The sequence below is a fragment of the Maniola hyperantus genome, chromosome 15 (assembly GCF_902806685.2).
Source record: "Maniola hyperantus chromosome 15, iAphHyp1.2, whole genome shotgun sequence".
Taxonomy (NCBI): Eukaryota; Metazoa; Arthropoda; class Insecta; order Lepidoptera; family Nymphalidae; genus Maniola; species Maniola hyperantus.
The window spans coordinates 8,903,778-8,923,729 of NC_048550.1; the positions used below are offsets into that span (position 1 = coordinate 8,903,778).

Here is a 19,952-nt window from a genome sequence, read left to right on the forward strand (position 1 = left end):
TATCATGATCAATCCATCGCCGGCCCACTACTGAGCACGGGTCTCTTCTCGAAATAGGGATAGTCGGCCACGCTGGCCCAGGTCGGATTGTAAGACTATACCCAGCATGCAGGTTTCTTCACGATGTTTTCCTTCACCGTTAAAGCAAGTGACATTTAATTTAACTTAAGACTAACTAAAAAACTAGCCAAGTGCTGGTCAGACTCGCGCACGAAGGTTTGCCTACCATATCTATAAAAACGTCAAAAAAAAATCACATTTGTTGTATTGGAGCCCCCTTAAATAGTTATTTTATTCAGTTTTTAGTATTTGTTGTTAAAGCGGCAACAGAAATACCTACATCATCTGTGAAAATTTCAACTGTCTAAGTTCTAACTATCACGGTTCATGAGATGCAGCCTAGTGACAGACGAACGGACAGCGGAGTCTTAGTAATAGGGTCACGTTTTACCCTTTGGGTAGTACGGAACGCTAAAAATTAGAGGGCGTGCCCGGGATCGAATTCCCCATTTCCCGAATAGGAGGCGGACGTTATAACCACTTGACTATGGGAACTAAGAGGAGATTTTGTGAGGAATTTTTTCCCGAAAAAACGGCTGGCAACCAAACAAAACGTTAATTTCTATTTTGTTTGCTTGTCTTCGATGGCTTTGTTGTTTCTTTCGTTCTGCTGGTTCTGTTTGATGCCCGCTACTTCGTTCGCGTGAATATAGGTTTCTAAAAATCTCGTGGGAACTGGTTTCCCGGGATAAAAAGCAGCCTATGTGTTAACTGTGTAAAATTCAAAATATAAACGAAATACAAACATACACAAACTTCCGTTTTTATGTGTATAAAATGTAGCTAGAACAACAGAGTATATTGATTATTGAATACGGCTAGGTTAGAACCACGTTAGAACCCAGAGCTGTAAAGCCATTTCGCAAAAATAATTAAAACGTTTTTCTGAGGTTAATGTACAGTGCAACAAGGATCTTTTGGCGCGTGGCCAAAATCGAAACTAACACCGTCACGACCGTCACCTTGTGAGGTGTCACGCTGACTGGTCCCCAAAGAATTTCTAAGTACTACTTGGTCCCCTTGTATGTGGTGTTGCTAAGAAAAAAATGTGAAATTCACTTTATTTTTGTATATTAGAGCCATTCCATGTTACGTAAACATTACGATATAGGATATAGGTACTGTTAAAAGATACAGCATAAATGTGTCTGCATCTTATAACTATATTTAGCACTACTTAAATATAGTATTTGAGCCGGTAAACGTGATAGGATGCAAGTCCATGGCCTGCCTATCAATAGTTTTTATTACCTATACTTTCTCGCTGTGGAAACAGGGACACAGCTTTCCAAATTTCTTATTCAGTTAAAATTAGTTAAAACTTACTCGATTTTCATCATTAACATTTTCGTTATATTCCCTAAAATTGAGGAGATTTTATTTGCTGGCAGCCTTTGCCCTCTGTCAATGTAATTCAAGTGTCAAAACAGCCTTGTCCAGTCTGTACTCTGTGGTTGGTCTGTAGGTTCATACTCCTATATGTATGTATGTGTTTGGTCTGTGTTCTGTGGTCTGTGTTTTATATTAAATTTGTGTGAAATTTTTAGAAATTGCACCTGATTGCACCGTTGCTTTGTTTTGTGCATGTGGTCGTGTGTTGTTGTGGCTTAAAAATAAAAATTCGTTTTATGAGCCTTACTTAGCTCATAGCTCAAACTTCTAGTATTCAATAAATTAATACTTTCTTCTTCATACAATACGTTTCTTCTTCATACGATAATTAGTATTCACCATAAACCTTTACGGTGATTAAATAATACCGACTTCCCACCGAACGAATACCCTGCAGAGCCTACACTGCAATGGCAGATGATGAGCAGGATCCTAAAGAATACCGGTGGGAGACAGGTTATGAGAAAACATGGTAAGATATAAATACTTAAATCTTTATATTTTAAGCTTCAAGCTTGTGGACTCAAACCGGTCAAATGCGAGTTGGACTCGCACACAAAGGGTTCCATACCATTGTACAAGAAATAACACTTTTAATTTTTTTTGGGATATAACCACAAATCCACGGCTTTCTTTCGGATGTTTCCCTTCTTGTGCTGACATTGCCACCTGCCAAAATTCATGATTCTAGGTCAAGAGGAAGTACTCCATAGGTTTTGATTCCCTTGGGCCTTGATGATCATTCATTGGTACTCTTGACAGACACGACAAACAGACAGATAGACAACAAATTGATCCTATAAGGGTTCCTTTATTTCTCTGGAGATATGGAACCCTAAAAGCTGGCTGATTGATTGATACAGCTAACTGTTGTTAAATAAGAATTACAAATATGCTCCTTTACACTAATTCTTGACTCAAAAGCCAGTAGGATTATTAGACGCCAAGCTAATTATAGTAAGACTAGCTTATGCTCGCGACTTTGTCTGTGTTGTCTACACAAATTTAGAACTCCTATTTTACCCTGTTAGGGGTTGAATTTTCAAAAATCCTTTGTTAGCGAATGTCTACGTCATAACAGCTATCCGCATAACGAATTTGATCCTGATCTGTCCAGTAGTTTGAGCAGTGCATTGATAGATCAGTCAGTCAGTCAGCCGGTTTTTCTTTATTATATATATATAGATCATGGAATATGTACGACTGGCTAAACTCACATGTTTGTCAGAGTATGCCCAACTAGTTTAAAAGCTAACAGATTATCTATTTTTAAGGGAGGCTATCAAAGAAGATGAAGATGGTCTTGTCGAGGGTCTGGTGGCTGAGTTTGCACAAAAGGCTGCACGGAAGGCAGCCGTGCCTCGCCGTGGGCCCATACGTCTTGGCATGATGAGACATTTACTTGTTGCTATAGACTGCTCTGAGGCTATGACCTCACAAGACTTGAAGCCAATGAGATTTCTTTGCACTTTGAAGGTTAGTTATAGTTTTAGGGTCAGCACACACTGAGCAGCAAAATGCTAGAGCGCTTCATATTCTTTGCTTTGCCGTCAAGCACACTATAAGTCCGTAATGCGCGTGGCCACCATTTTAGTGACGTCAGCACTAGACTAACAATTTGCGGGATTTATAACAGTAAAACGCAGCCGCGTAAACTCCACTGCTTGAACAGTCTCACAATGGCCTTGCTATGCTATCATCTTTTACTCAGAGAATACTGCTTTAATTTTGAGGAGTGATGTGATTCTAGCAATTTTTATAAATGGTGGACTGGGATCAATCAATTAGCTTTCTGTCATCCATTTTGTTTGGTTACAAATCACACTGCAGAGCGGCGGTGATTAGTCGCACACGGACACGCCTCAAAGGATTTTCTTCTTAAATGTTATTTTGTACCTTATTCTTATTTAGTTCATTATCAATCTAGCAGTAAAAGTTGCTTGGGATTTTTTGGGTTCAGTTTGTGATGATCATTATGAACACATTTGTTTGCTGTATTATCGATTTTGGTTTGTTTGATATAAAATCACTCAAACATATTGTTAACTAGCTTATGCTCGCGACTTCGTCCGCGTGGACTACACAAATTTCAAACCCCTATATTATCCCCTCAAGGGTTGAATTTTCGAAAATCCTGTCTTAGCCGATGCCTACGTCATAATAGCTATATGCATGCCAAATTTCAGCTCGATCCGTCCAGTAGATTGAGCTGTGCGTTGATAGATCAGTCAGTTTTCCTTTTATGCATATGGATACTATGAATTACAGTTGGGACCTTATTATATTATGGGTTCATAATAGCAAAAAAAAAGGTGTTTAGAAAAAATCCAGTCTTATTTAAAACTAAAGTAGAAAAATTGTAACTTTTTATTTTAGTTGCTGGAGAAATTTGTTGAAGAGTTCTTTGATCAAAACCCACTAAGTCAGTTGGGTATTATAGCTATGAAAAACAAAAGAGCAGAGAAGGTGACAGAGCTGTCTGGAAATATTAGGAAACACATAAAAGCTGTACAAGGGTATGTTTAATAAAATCTGTTAGAATTAATAATATTTTAATCAAATTCTTATAGACGGGTGAGTCGTGACTTTGAATTTGATTTGATTTGATAATATAGGAGTGGACTGAAAACCGAAAGGTCGACGGTTCAAATCCCGCCCGTTGCACTATTGTCGTACCTACTCCTAGCACAAGCCTGACGCTTAATTGGAGAGGAAAGGGGAATAGTAGTCATTTAATATGGCTAATATTCTTTAAAAAAAAAAAAAAAAACATGGATATGGCTGGTGTTGGGTTAGGCTATCACAGAGTTCCTACAGAATTTTTGAAACCTAAATGGACATGGGACAAAGTAGTGGGCATGATCTAGTTTAAAAATAAAACAATTAACTTTTTTCCAATTTTTAATCAATACCTTCTTGTTACTTGGTACTTGTACACATATTTCAGATGCAATGATGCAAAAACAATTTTCATTAATAGAAGTAACTATGACCTCTCTGCATTGTATTGCTCATTGCTGAGGGTTATGGCCCCTTCCTATAACTGATATGGTATTTATATTAAAAAATAATGAGTAATATATAAAATAGGAATCTCTTTTGCAGTTTGACAAACCTAACTTTGACAGGAGAGCCGTCTTTACAAAATACTCTTGAATTGGCAGGCAGGATACTCAGGCCCCTGCCTGGTCACGCCTCCCGGGAACTTCTTGTGCTATTTGCTTCCCTCACTACTTGTGATCCTAGTGACATTACTACTACTATACAGGTGAGTTAACCATTAAACAGTAGGTACCCTTAATATAATTGCGAAAGTGTGTTTATTTGTTGGTTTATTGCTTTGTCCTTCAATCACGTCGTAACGGTGCAACGGATTGACGTGATTTTTTGCATGGGTATAGATAAAGACGGGAAATCAAAGAGCTCCCTAGGGATTTTTAAAAATCTAATTCCACGCGGACGAAGTCGCGGGCATCAGCTAGTATATTATAGTCGACCAGAAAATTGCTTTACCATATTTTTGGACAACACCCAGTAAATCAAAATTTCAATAACGCTTAATTTTTGTAAACGTATGTAGGTATTGTAAGCGAAAATAGACCTTGTAGTTTAGTGTTGTACAAACCACATTCAACCTAAGGCCCGGTGGCCGTTGGCGGCTCGGCATGGCATCCCTACAATGTAATCGCCCACTAATTATGCCGTGGTATCCTTATATTATATGCTGCGACGTCCGACGCGCTCTCTTGTCTCAGCTTCCTGAAAAATGCTGAAGCGTCTTGAGGCCGTCATAGCGTCATACAAAATGCTATGATTTGATTTCACTCAACACAATGTGATGCTTTACATTTTAAGAATGTTTTGTAAAAGACTTTTTGCCTATCATTCATCATATTCAGAGTATTTTTTAAGAAATAAAAATAGTGAGCAAACGAGCAGGCGGGTTACCTGATGTTAAGTGATTACCGCCGTCCATGAACATTTGCAGCAGTGGAGCCGGCAATGCGTTGCCAGCCTTGCAGGAATTTGTAGTATAAGATTGTATTTAGAAAATTACCTGATGTTTATCATTTTATAATAATTTTAGACTCTCAAAACAGATGGGATACGATGTTCTGTGATTGGTCTAGCAGCTGAAGTGCGGATTTGTAAGAAACTATGTCAAGACACTGGTGGCGAATATGGGGTTTGTATACATGTTTATACCTAATTTTACCAGCTTACTAGGTACATTACTGTCTGTCTGATAGCTTTTCACGGCCCAACCGTTCAACCGATTTTGATGAAATTTGGTACAGAGTTAGCTTATATCCCGGGGAAGGACATAGGCTAAAACAACAAAATCTAAATCTACGCGGACGAAGTCGTTGGCATTATCTAGTAAATAATAATCGGTACCCTTATTATAAATGCGAAAGTGTGTTTGTTGGTTTGTCCTTCAATCATGTCGCAACAGTGCAACAGATTGACGTGATTTTTTGCATGGGTATAGATAAAGACCTGGAGAGTGACATAGGCTACTTTTGTCCCGAAAAATCCAAGCGTTCTCACGGGATTTTTAAAAACCTAATTCCACGCGGCCTAAGTGTGTTAAAGTAATTTTATGGTTGATGTTAGGTGGTCTTAGATGATGTCCATTACCGATCATTGCTGTTAGAACAAACATCGCCGCCGGCTCGAGCGCGGGCCCTCGACGCGGGGCTGGTCAAGATGGGCTTCCCCTATACGCCGCCTCCGGAACAACCCGATGCGGACCCGCCCATCACTGTGTGTATGTGGTGAGTATTCCTCACACGGAATACATAACATAGACAAGACACAAATATTACATGTAGCCCAGTCAATTTCGCTTAAAAAAATATGGGTGATGTTACAATAACTTGCATAAAGCTGACGTACGAATGTTCGGAACACCATTATAAATGAATTATGAAAAGAAAATTCTATCAGCTCTGTGCGAGTTATTGTAACCTTGAAAGTCTAATTTGACTGGGCTAAAGAGACAGACAACACAGTGTAGTTTAGAAAGTCTATCGGTACAAACCTCCCGCCGGTTACTAAATAGCCTATAGCCTAGTAAATACAGGTTATTAACTTCCATTTCAGCCAAATAGGTTCAGTCATTGTGGCCTGAAGTAACAAAAATCCAAAATGTCACATATATATATATAAGAACTGTATGCGGCAGAAAATATTGTACATCGACCTTTAGAACGAGAAAGCGGTTTCGTAGAGAGCGTTGTCTCTGTCGTAGAGACCGACAAAACGTCACATAAGTATGAATGACAGAGACAACGCTCTACAAAGCCGAAGTCTCATTCTAAAAGTCAATGTACAATATTTCTTGCCGGCTACTGTAATATCGTATAAGTAGTGCTTGCATTTCATGAGTGCGTGCGGTATGCTCCTTATAGTATCGGTATAAGTAAAGTAAATGTGTGCGTTTGCGAGCGCTTTGCTCACGACTGATTGATCATGCAGGCACACTTACACAATGTGCTGTACACAACATAAAGTTCATGTGCGCTCGTGAATTGCGAGAACTATATTAGGATTGCCAATAATTATTATTAATATAGAATAGCGCTCGGCTACAATCAGACCTACTTACTGGCAAGTGATGCTGCAGCCTAAGATGGAGCGCGCTTGCCTAGAAGATGTCTATTCACTCTTGACTTGATAATGTTGTTGATGATTGTCAGCCACGTGGAGGAGGGCGAGGGCGTGGGCGGCGAGGGCCACCTGTGCCCGCAGTGCCGCAGCAAGTACTGCTCGCTGCCCGCGCAGTGCCGCACCTGCGGGCTGACGCTCGCCTCTGCACCGCATCTTGCTAGGTGAGCTTTTTTATGGTTGCCAGAAGTTGTCGAAGGATGCCAACGTGACCCTATTACTAAGCCTCCGCTGTCCGTCTGCCCGTCCGTCAGTGGCCTGTATTTCGTGAACCGTTATAGGTCGAGATTTAAATTTTTATAGAATGTGTATTTCTATTGCCGCTATAACAATATAATAAAATTTTCAAAATAGCCGCATTGAAAATTAAAAAGTGTTATTTCTTGCACTGAACCGTTTTTTTTAAATCACGACATTTAAGCATTAACTGGGATCTCCTTAAATTTAATATTTCTGGCGACTGAGAGCGAGAGCGGGTCGATCCACGCATATGGACGAACGCTCGTACCTCACCGAATGTTACAGTTTAATTTAATATTTTTTGCCGCTGAGAAAGGCGAAAGCTGCAAGAGTGGGTCCGCGAATACCGTCAACACTCGTACTGTAACGCGACGACGTGAAAAGCGCCGAGTTGCGAACAGCCGGCGGACGAGTGTGCCCTCTCTCTAGCATCCCAAAATTGGTCTCAGCCCTATGGTGGAATTGGACAACTTGGGGTATGGCAGTTAAACTCACAATCGGTTTTCAGACGGTATCGTCGACACGTCTTGTTGAGGAGACGATGAAGCTTCATCTCAGTTTAGTATACGACGCAAGAGGGAGGGATAAAATGACTATCTTTGCAGATCATATCACCATCTATTTCCTGTGGAGCCGTATGATGAGTTGACCAATGAGGGTCAAGCACAGTATTGTTTCTCCTGTTTGAGGTCCTTCACTGATTTAGATAAACAGGTAAGACTACTACTTACTAAGTAAAGATTTCCCTGACTTTTCTAATGATCCTGATCATCATCATTATCATGATCACCCCATCGCTGGCTCACTGCAGAGCACGGGTCTCCTCTCAGAGTGAGAAGGGTTTGGCCATAGTCTACCGCGCTGGCCATGTGTGGATTGGTAGACTTCACACACCTTTGAGAACGATGTTGCCTGTTGAGATGTTTTCCTTCCTTAAAGCAAGTGATATTTAATTACTTTAAACGCACATAACTGAAAAGTGAGAGGTGCGTGCCCGGGATCGAACCCCCGACCTCCGATTGGAAGGCGGACGTCCTAGCCACTAGGCTATCACAGCTTTTGATCCTGATACAGCGGGTCAAATAGGCAGTTGTATGAAAGACTGTCATTTTTCAAATTACATATATCCACGAAAATTGGTATTTCGCCTTTTGATATAAATGGAGAACATACGTATTTCTGGATTTTGGGAAACTATACACACACACACATACCAACTGTAACGTATTCGGGATAGATTTGGTTTGGATTAAGGCATGCGTACACTTTCCAATAGAAGGTTCGCAGTTAATGCGCGGTTCTAGCGCGCAATACGTCCAGACTCCAGCAGCTCGATTGCGGCAGACTGACAGCTACAATGTTACGATCGCAATCACTTTTGATTGGTTGACGCTCGCTCACTATTGGCTACAATGTGTGCAAAAAAATTGCATAATTTTACCCAATCACAACAATGCGATTGTAATAGTGATTGATGCAGATTTTTCCGGAATCGACCCGTAGTCTAATGTGACATTTTATGTTTATATTGCACCATTTCTATAGGCGGCTTCAGATCGTCAAGATTTTACGTTCACCTTCACATTACAGTTCACATTACAACTAACATTGGCATGAATACCTGACTGGTGCAATAATCGTGATCGTAGCGATTATTCTCATTAGTCGATGACGATACGGCGTTTGGATGTAATTAGCTAATAATTTTAATAGCGACGTCAATTTAGCTATATAGGCTTATACATAACTAGCTTATGCTCGCAACTTCGTCCGCGTGGACTACATTTTCAAACCCCTATTTCACCTCCTTAGTTGAATTTAAAAAAATACTTTCTTAGTGGATGCCTACGTCATAATAGCTATCTGCATGCCAAATTTCAGCCCGATCCGTCGTAGTTTGAGCTGTGCGTTGATAGATCAGTCAGTCAGTCACCTTTTCCTTTTATATATTTAGATTACAGATAGATTGATTCAATATCGGCCGCAAATCTGTCGTTTGTTTCAGATATACCGTTGCGGTCGCTGCACTGAACACTACTGCTGGGAGTGCGAGAGCGTCATATCTAGTACACTGCACGTGTGCCCGGGCTGCGCCTCCCGGCCTCACCTCTACCAGCGCTTACCAGAGACCTCGTGACATTTCGAGAGCAAAGTTCAGCATCATCCATACTAATATTATAAATGCAAGTGTTGTCTGTCTGTCTGCTAGCTTTTTACGGCCCAACGGTTCAACCGATTTTGATGAAATTTGGTACAGAGTTAGCTTACATTCCGGGGAAGGACATACTTTTTATCCCGGAAAATTAAACAGTTCCCACGGGATTTTTAAAACACCTAAATCCACGCGGACGAAGTCGCGGGCATCATCTAGTAGGTATTAGATAAATACGTTTGATTCTATCACTTAAAAAACTCGTCTATCTAAGCCTAAATCATAAAATTTCAACTTCGGTTTGCAAATATGTGTCTATTCAAATACCACCTAGGTATCTTTCGTTCTTCTACTTGCGTAGTGTCCGCACTTAAACGTGTCCCTCCTCGCCGTTCTGAGTACATGGTCCAGGTTGCTCAGGGCTTCCTGGAGCGAGGCTGGGTAACTCAAGTAGCGCTCGCGTTAGTTTGCCACACCGGTGCACCCTAGCAGTATGCCATGCCATGTTATACTACATCCCACCACCTTTCTAACTTAAATCTGTCTAGGCGGAGTAGTTTGGCGTTGATCCGTGCTAGGAAAAGCCTGATTATTGTAAATCTGGTGGGAGGCTTCGGCCGTGGCTAGTTTTACCACCCTACCGGCAAAGCCGTGCCGCCAAACGATTTAGCGTTCCGGTACGATGCCGTGTAGAAACCAAAGGGGCATGGGTTTATTAAAAAAAAAACTGCAATCATACCCCTTCCAGGTTAGCCCGCTTCGATCTTAGACTGCATCGTCACTTACCACCACGTGAGATTGCAGTCAAGGGCTAACTTGTATCTGAATAAAAAATCAAAAAAATATCTAAATAATATATAAAAGGAAAAGTTGACTGACTGACTGACTGATCTACCAACGCACAGCTCAAACTACTGGACGGATCAGGCTGTTTGGCATGCAGATAGCTATTATGATGTAGGCATTCGAGAAAGGTTTTTTGAAAATTCAACCCCTAAGAGGTTGAAATAGGGGTTTGAAATTTGTGTAGTCTAGCTATGAGCTAGTAATATGTATAAGAGGATTGGAAAATTAAACGGAAAATATCATTGGATCTTTCGATCTTTTATTTTATATCACATTGTTATTTTCTAGGCGTTTATAGAAAAATAAAAGCCTTCACAGCTATAACATTGTTTTAAAAAGCACCTTATAGAGTAGAGTTGACCGTAAAATTTGCTATGGATCAAATATGTGTGCTAAAATAACTTTGGTCGCGATTAATGACAAAGGCAGATTTAGATCAAGGATCTATTGACTATCTACATTTGAATTTGCTCAGACTTAGGACATTGTTATAACGAGACAGCGTTATATCGCTGGCATACCTAAAACCCGTCTCGTTTTTTTTCAAACTTACGTCGGACTTCAGAGCATAGTCAAAGTATAGATAGTTCAATCCACGAAGACGCGCCCCACTAAACTATGGGTCGTGGGGAGTAATTCTTACCCAATTTATCTTCGTCTGTGTTTGTGTGTGTGTGCCCACATTACTAATGGGTGCATTATGATAGAACTTGTTGTAACAGTTCAAAACACACTTGTACTGTAAACTATTGGGACAACGAGTGGGGCGCGTCAACGTGGATTGAACTATCTATACCTACACTATAAGATCTCAGCCTTAAGTGTCTGGAGCAAGGAGTCACTGGCGAGCCAGTGCTTGCATGAAGATTAATCTCTTGTGTCAATCTAATAAAAGGTGTGTACTGTGTAATATAGATGTTAGAAAATTTGGTTCTTAGTTCTTACGAGTATCGCCACACTTTAATCTTTAAGTTTATATAGAAAGTTTTATCTTGCTAAAATTATAGATTTTGCCAATAAAAAGGACATCAAGATTTGATGCTAGAGGACAGAGTTCAGGGCAAACTTAAGATACTAACTAATAAGGTGCAGTTATTAAAACTCGGAATAAATGAACCTAAATAATTCTCTACCGATCTTTCTGCTGTCCTTAAAAGCAGTAAATTTTTGAGTTATCGCCAAAATCGCCAAAATTTTCAATTGACGTTTTTGCCGATAACTGAAGAACAACTTTTGGCAGTTAACCGCTTTTTAAAAATAGTACTGCAGGTTTATTGTAACTAAGATTGTTGCAAAATTTTACGAATAGCCAAGTGTCATTTACATTTTTGTGTCCTTTCATAGCAAATTTTTCGATTTCCTCTGGGCTATGTTAAAATTATGGACTACATGGTCATTGTATAAATCACAGATTAAATCTCATATCACACGCTGTATGGTACCTATGTGTAGCATACTGCTTTTATAAAGCTATATACACATTGATTTTATATCGATTGATTGGTATCAGTATGACTGATAACTGATAAGTTTTTAGGTATCTTTTTTTATGTATAGCATATTAAACATGTACTGATCTTGTGTATATGGCTTTAAAATTTTATTCATTATACAATTATAAATAATTTTTATTTGGTTTTAAATAAATTAACATATTTTATCAAATACAAGTTTCAATTACAAGCTACACAATACACAACAAACAAAATTTTTGTCATACCTATACTTACATTAAAATGCATTTATAAAAATATTAATATAAAATATTTAGGAATATATTCTATTTTCTTGAATACAGGCACGATAATTAAAATAGAGAAAATAGGCATCATAAAATGTTTTATAAACACAGACTATCAAAATTATGTTATAAGTCCCGCAAATTGCTATTGCGCTGGAACCATGTCTCATAGTCATTAACATCGAAATGAGGTCATTTTTGACGTCAGCCGAAATAAAAATATACCATCAGCTCGAAACTTCAATCTATTGCCGTCGTCACTAAAATGGCGGCCACGCGCATTAGCAATTTGCGGGAATTACAAGAAACCGTTATACTGTAAGTACTATGTAGTACCTATTAATAAGACCGGCAGTCGTTATTATAAGCGTCTATACCTGTACTGTAGGTACCCATAAATAACGAAAAACTGACTTACTCGTATCACATCAATTATTTTAAATGCTATCTATCTGATTCGAGAGAAAAATACGTATATGTAAGAACATTTAATATGATAATGGCACCGATTCCGTTCTTTCTCCAAACCAAATTTAGAGTATCTGTATCCTTTTCTTTTGAACAATGCTAAAAAGGGACAGAACATGAACTTTACATTTTATTGCACGCTACAAACTTAAACAGTAGGCTCGCGACTGTGCGCTAAAATCATCAAATCATTTAATTTTATTTTACCATCTAAAAATAAAATTTAAAACTGTCAAACTGCGTCTGTCCTTTTCATATTACATTAGTAAGAAGAGTACCTATGCGAATACTCTAAAATTAGGTTGTGCTCAGAATCAGTACCAGTGTACAAATAAAATTTCCAGTGCTAAATCATAAGACAATATTGTCCCTAGAATGTCAAACCCTCTTCAATCTACTTGTGTATCCAGCGTTTAAGTACCTACTATAAATGTTAAATACAATTAATACTATTCACACACTTCAAACACTGACCTTCTATTAATACAAGTACGCTGGACCTGCGATTGACGACCTGTTTTTGAAGTAACTTGATTTTCTCCACATTGGCGCTGCTGATATCAGCAGTGAGCGTCATCTTAGCGTACTCGGTACCTACTAAATGTTAGTGATGACTTGATGAGACATCGAGTGTCAACACTACAAGTGTCAATTTTCACAATGTCTCAATGTAAGTGTCAATGTGTCTTTCTTTTTGGTGTGCAATAAAGTATATTAAACTAAACTAAACTAAGTGTCAATTTTAATTCCCGGTACTCTCGGTGGGGCGCTTTCGGGGGACAAAAAACAGTCATTTTGTACACCTCTTCCAGCGTACTGTTATATGTCCATATTCAGTGACTTCAAATGTTTTGCGTGTCAGCGTTTTTCTTGCGGGTTACCCATAATATATTTGGTTTCTGATAATACTGTTCTATTTGGATGAGAGATTTGCCCTTAGTTTCCGGTAGCAAGAGGAATAAGACTACGGTAGCAAGGGTAGCCGATGCTCCGAAGAGACCGAACACCCCAGCCATTCCTATACTGTTTTTCATTATCGGGTACAGTTTGGTGAAACCGAACAGAACCGCGTTGAAAAGGCAGAATATGTAGCCACCGCAGAGACCGCGGACCTTGGTCGGTAGCAGTTCTCCGATCATTAGGCCCGGTAGAAGGAAGAAGCCGAGTGTGTTGAATGCTACGTAGCCTAGGATCAACGTCGGTGGAGCAACACCAGTGCCTGGGCCTTGAGAGAGGAGGAATGCTAGCGCGAGGGTGCACACCGCGGTGCCTATCCCCGACACCATTACCAGAGCTCGTCGAGTCAGCTTCAGTAAGAGGATACACGCTAGAATCGTTACGCCGAGACGAACACACGCGCTTGCGTTAGCTGCCATCTGTAAGCAAAATCGGTTTCTTAAGAAATATTAGTTTTTTAAATTGTCACGTTTTCGGCGATAACTCAAAAACTACGTTTTACAGATTTTTTTAGAAATAGGGTCGCAGAATACACACCATAGTACGCGACAAGTCGAGATGGCCGGGGTCCATCGGCCCGGGGTATGAGGTGAGTCGAGGGACGCCCCGCACACCCGCGCTATCCCACACCGGGCAAGCGCGGGGCGCCCCACCCCGATTGCCATCTCGATCTATTGTGAACTATAGGTATACCTATATAAAAATAACTTACATGTGGACTGAGTGACCCCCCAGAATCTCGGACGATATCCACAGCGTAGAATATGACGACGTAGCTGCCGGACAGGATCTGCAGCATGTTGAAGGCGTTGATGAGCAGCAGCGGCTTGAGCACCGGTGGCCGCAGCACTGTCGCCAGGAAGCGGATGTTTTCCTCCCCAAGCGCCTTCTCCTTTTCCCGCGCTGATATCAGCTCGTGGAGCTCACGTTGGGCCTGTGTTGTGGTGAAGTGTGCATCAATGATTTGTATTAGGTAGGCATTGGTGATATGTTCACAAAATACTGTATTTTAGCACTGGTTTATTAATTTTGAAGTAAGTACAAACAAAAGAAATTTTAAGTAAGTACAGACCTACATACGTAGGTACAATGTGTGCGCCTGATGCACCGCGAATTCATTGCCCGTTCGACGCAAAGACAGGTGTCGGCTGACACCCCGCGCCTCTGACGCCTCGCACACCCTGGTTTAGTTTTAGTTTAGTACCAATCCACACTTAGCCAGCGTGGTAAACTATGGCCAAAGCCCTTCTCACTGTGCAGAGGAGACCCGTGCTCTGTAGTGAGCCGGCGATGGGTTGATCATGACGATGATGAGGCATAGTGCGCGTAAAATAAGCCGTCCAATCTGAACACGGGGCGTATGATATTACTGCGTATTGTACAAAACCAGATCTCAGCCGGGCTTCTGCATGTAATCCTGTGTGCCTACGACGCGGCATTGACTCCGAGTGGCCTACTTACGGAACGTTTGTTGACCTCTAGCGTCAGTCAGATGTTTTATTTGCCATAGATCGTAAACTTTTACAAAATTACAGGATTTTTTTCGCGTTTTTTTGTGGTACCTACCTATCATATCTGTAACCATCAGTACTATCACCTGTCTTCGTTTTTGCCTGCGTTCTGGTCACACCCTGTATAATAGTCCCCTAAAGACGCCCGCATCTTGTCTATGACTTCCAGTGTATAAATAGGCATAGGTGTCTAAATGACAGATTTTTCATTTTACGATTTGTTGTACCTAATGTCTTGCAATCGGTCTAATTGAAATTTTTATTATCTTGCACGAGTCTGTGCAGCTGTGAAAGAGCGAGAGATTACAACCCATTGAATTTGTAATTGCTGATGTTATGCTGTGAACACATTCGAGAAACATAACATCAATTGCCAAGTGCATGCTTATTGAGCTTATTAGTGGCGATTGGTGGAACAAACACGAATGTGCCTTTGAAGTGTTTTTATAAGAATAAATAACTTTCAACTCGATTCGGAATGTCCGCTTCATTAATTGTTCAGGGCGTGTTGAGGGACCTATAGGTTGATAGACAAAAATACCTAACATGTATATTATATCACTCGATTCCGAATGTCCGCTCCATTAATTGTTCAGAGCGTGTTGAGGAACCTATAGGTTGATAGACAAAAATTCCTAACATGCATTGGTACCTATTATGTCACTCGATTCGGAACGTCCACTTCATTAATTGTTCAGAGCGTGTTGAGGAACCTATAGGTTGATAGACAAAAAATCCTAACATTTATCACTCGATTCCGAATGTCCGCTCCATTAATTGTTCAGGGCGTGTTGAGGAACCTATAGGGATAGACAAAAATACCTAACATACATATAATGTCAAGATACCTGTCTTATCATATCATAAATCATAAAATCTATTATTAACATCGACTTTCGTTATCCTAATTTATTTGTATTGTAGGAAAGTAGGTTAGTCGGAGTAGATACCTACCTAGGTACCGGGAAGTCTGAGACAAATGGGTTTGAATATTTGAGTATGGAGCCAGGCCTACCTTTCGCCATTTTTTTTTAAATAGCGGTCACATTGAGTTGGTAATAGCTGGCATTAATACAAACAAGTATTGTATTGTATGAGACGAAATCTACTGAAGTGTCAGGTTTCCGAGATATATCTCGGAAACCTGCTTTATATGCCTGCTGCGAAAACTTTGCTTGCTTTATAAAGCAAGCAAAGTTGTACTGGTTGCTATAGAGTATAGACTGTTGTACTGATGACACCACCAGTAAACTTTGATAGCTTATTATCATGGAAACGTGACACTTTGTATTTTGATAGGATTTTTAGGTCGCTGTCTACAAGCTACCTACTAACTTGATTTTAATGAAACAGGACCTACCTAGTATTAGTACCTATCTAAAGGTAGCTTTAATTTCTAACATAAGTTACGTATAAGCTAAAGTCAGTCGTATTTAAAGCCAGTTAAAGTTCAAATGAAAAAAAAAACGCCAACTCACAGTATCAGGATCTCCTCGTAACCTCGACATAGCTGCCATGGCTTCGTGGAAACGTCCCCTCCGTGCAAGCCAAGTTGGACTTTCTGGTGAGAAGCATAGAGCTGCAAATGCTAATGTCGGTAGCACTATAGACAAGTGTGCCACCGACCGCCATGACATTGCTCCTCCGAGAGCATATACGTAAAGTACGCCTAAGGAATATGCTACGAACGGTGTTCCTATGAGTAAACCTCTTAAACGAGGCTCTGAGATCTCTCCTAAGTACACCTGGGGACCAAAGAAATAGACTTTATTTCGCCATGTAGTATCCACACTTTCATACTAATATTATAAATGCGAGTGTGTCTGTCTGTCTGCTAGCTTTTCACGCCCATCTAATCAACCGATTTTGATGTTTGGTAGGTACTGCTAAAAAGCTTGGTTTAGTCTAGTTGAAATAGGTTGCATCCCAAGGCTAGATAATTTTTAGGATAGGCCAGAAAATCAAAGAGTTCACGGGTATTAATAATTATTATAATAATTCTTTGGTACAGAGACAGACAGACACTGGCTATTTTTTATCTCAGAAAAACAAAGAGTTGAAACAAAGTTGCGGGCATCTGTAGGAGGTATTAAGTTTGCAACCTAATTTTTTGCCGCACCAACCCGTTTCTCAATGCTCGTCTCACCATTGCTAAGGGTGCCTGTCCACTGAAGCGGAGCGGAACGGAGATATGCCAATCAGAGTTTTGTCAGATGACGGAATAAAATTATCACATTATTTACCGACAGTCTGATTGGTCTGCCCAACACATCCCCGCTCCACTCCGCTTCAGTGGACAGACACCCTAAATCGCGACAAGATCGCCTTTGCAAAACAGCGACTTTTTATCAAACGTAAAAGTAACTGGCACTACTTATAGAAATTACATACCTACATACTTACAATTTTTTTTGTGTCATCAGCAGATAGATTCTTGTTTATAATACCTTTTGTTTACCCATAAACCACCATAAACACTTTATGCACAAGAGCATTAAAAGCAGTTTTAGTCCGTTTACAGCCAGCATAAAGAAGAACCATATATTAATTATGGGTCTCGCGCCGCTCTATAGAAGAACTTTACGAGCATGAGAAGTGAAAAAATTATTGTTGACATAGTCATCATCCCAATTATTCAGTAGGTAATCAGTTTGGGTAGGTAACTGGTAAGTACATACTTGTGAAGGTGCCGCAAGAATGCCGACCGCGAACCCGCACACGACCCTCCCCAGCAGCAGTAGAGCGTGGTGCGAGGCCGTGCCGATGAGGATCCAGCCGACCACGAGCGGCAGCGAGGACGCCTGCAGGGTCCGCCGCCGCCCTATCGCCTCCATGATCGGCCCGGACAACATGGAGCCGAGCGGTGTGGCCGCCGAGTGAATACTTGCTGACCAATTCAGAACAAAATAATGGTTAAGTTTTTTTGATGAGTCTCCTGGATACTATCTCTGTGGTACCTATATGTAGGTATAGTAGGTAGGCGACAGGTCTAGATGGCAATCGGGAATAGCCGTGGAACGGGCATCTCCCCGCTAACCCGGTGTGGGTAACGTGCGGGTGTGCGGGTCCTCCCCCGCTTCATACCCCGATTGCCATCTCAACCTGTCGCGGACTATAGATACTTACCTATCAAATTATGTCAAAATCGGTTCACCTTTTCAATATTTAATCTATCAGTTATGGAGATAAGTTACGTGTACCTACGTACAACTTTGTTATTTGTCAAAAAATGTTGTGAAGTCAAACCTAGTGAAGAAGTCGGTTGATAAAAATAACGTTCTTAAGTGACTTATCTACAGATTACAGATAGATTGAATATTGAAAGCGGACGTAAACTGATTGATGGGGTGAGAACAGGTAACAGTCATAAGTATACACACTTTCGCATATTTTATTTAATTATCATGTAAGGCGGATGTAACGATGCTTAGAAATATAAATCTTGAACTAGGACAAATCGACCCTTGATTCTTTATTTTCCCTTGATTAAATTATTAGGTAAGTAACTAGTTAAAACACAAATTTGAACCAGCGGGTGAACCAGCCCCCTTAGGGGTTGTATTTTCAAAAATCCTTTCTTAACAGATGTCTACGACATAATAGCTATCTGCATGCCAAATTTCAGCCCGATCCGTCCAGTAGTTTGAGCTGTGCGTTGATAGATCAGTCAGTCATCTTTCCTATTATATGGTAGGTACCTATAGACTAGCTTCTGCCCGCGGCTTTGTCCGCGCGGACTACACAAACTTCAAACCCCTATTTCACCCCCTTAGGGGTAGAATTTTCAAAAATTCTTTCTTAACAGATGTCTACGACATAATAGCTACCTGCATGCCAAATTTCAGCCCGATCCGTCCAGTAGTTTGAGCCGTGCGTTGATAGATCAGTCAGTCAGTCACCTTTTCCTTTTATATATATAGATATTGTAGATAATCTTACCAATCCAAGAGCCCATTTCATCGTCGATTCTCATAGTTGAGTTTTCTGTCCGTAATTGTGGAAGGGCGACTGCTGAAAAGCCAATGGGGTGTCCTGCGCCCGCGGCTAATATCAGTACAGCGCATGTTATTAAGCACTGGAACAAAAAATATTTGCTAATCATGATCAACCCATCGCCGGCTCACTACAGAGCACGGGTCTCCTCTCAGAGTGAAAAGGATTTTCGCTACAGTCTACCACGCTGGCCATGTGCGGATTGGTAGACTTCAAACACCTTTGAGAACATTATGGAGAACTCGCTCAGGCATCCTCACGATGTCTTCCTTCACCGTTAAAGCAAGTGATATTTAATTGCCGATGCTTTCATCAGTAGAGAGCTACATTATTCCTGAGTGACATCATCACTACCACTACACTTATCACTACCTACCCATATTATAAATGCGAAAGTGTTTGTTTGTTGGTTTGTCCTTCAATCACGTCGCAACGGAGTTGCGGATTGACGTGATTTTTTACATGGGTATAGATGGGGTATAGTTAAAGACCTGGAGAGTAACATAACTTTTATCTCGGAAAACCAACGGGATTTTAAAAACCTAAATCCACGTGGACGAAGTCGCGGGCATCAGCTAATTGGCTATATTTTATTTTCCTAAAAAATTAGAGATCGCTACGAAATTGTAATAAGCTACCCACCCGTACAAAGCCAGGGCGGTCCGCTAGTATTTTATAAAAAGAGAAACAGACTGACCGAAGAAACTAAAAAGGAAATCCATTCGAGTGAAGCCGGGATGGATTATAGCTAGTCTACATCATGACTACATATTGGTCGTTCAGTTTTCAGTTACCTACGAGTGCTTACGATTAGATAAGTATATATAAGATAGACGATTAGATAATAAATTACCGCATTTCAAAACAAACGGCTGATATTTTATCAAGTAAACTTGACTTCACTTAAGGTCTTGAGTACTAT

General features: G+C 40.4%; 2 protein-coding genes across 4 annotated transcripts in view; one reads left to right on the plus strand and one right to left on the minus strand.

Moving 5' to 3' along the window:
* Positions 1–1,561: 1,561 nt before the first annotated feature.
* On the plus strand, positions 1,562–10,606 carry Ssl1 (general transcription factor IIH subunit 2 Ssl1). The gene is made up of 9 exons (XM_034976242.2): positions 1,562–1,924; positions 2,727–2,928; positions 3,829–3,968; positions 4,558–4,720; positions 5,540–5,638; positions 6,070–6,230; positions 7,155–7,286; positions 7,968–8,076; positions 9,368–10,606. Exons 1-9 carry the CDS (start codon positions 1,863–1,865, stop codon positions 9,497–9,499), a joined length of 1,200 nt encoding a protein of 399 aa, XP_034832133.1. The 5' UTR covers positions 1,562–1,862; the 3' UTR covers positions 9,500–10,606.
* Positions 10,598–19,952, minus strand: part of pippin — a 29,584-nt gene continuing 20,229 nt past the window's right edge. For all 3 annotated transcript variants that reach the window (XM_034976237.2, XM_069503282.1, XM_069503283.1), the window contains exons 3-7: positions 18,977–19,112; positions 17,716–17,924; positions 16,516–16,782; positions 14,239–14,460; positions 10,598–13,945 (exon numbers count right to left, since the gene is read on the minus strand). In XM_034976237.2, coding sequence (XP_034832128.1) covers positions 13,412–13,945; positions 14,239–14,460; positions 16,516–16,782; positions 17,716–17,924; positions 18,977–19,112 — 1,368 coding nt within the window. In that variant the 3' untranslated portion in view covers positions 10,598–13,411. The remainder of the gene's footprint in view (positions 13,946–14,238; positions 14,461–16,515; positions 16,783–17,715; positions 17,925–18,976; positions 19,113–19,952) is intronic.

What these genes read in the sequence shown, in the direction of transcription:
- Ssl1 (XM_034976242.2), top strand. Translation starts at nt 1,863, where the DNA reads ATGGCAGATGATGAGCAGGATCCTAAAGAATACCGGTGGGAGACAGGT. An exon ending in CCCATCACTGTGTGTATGTG is followed by an intron (nt 6,231 to 7,154) that starts GTGAGTATTCCT and finishes GATGATTGTCAG; the next exon opens with CCACGTGGAGGAGGGCGAGG. An exon ending in TCACTGATTTAGATAAACAG is followed by an intron (nt 8,077 to 9,367) that starts GTAAGACTACTA and finishes CGTTTGTTTCAG; the next exon opens with ATATACCGTTGCGGTCGCTG.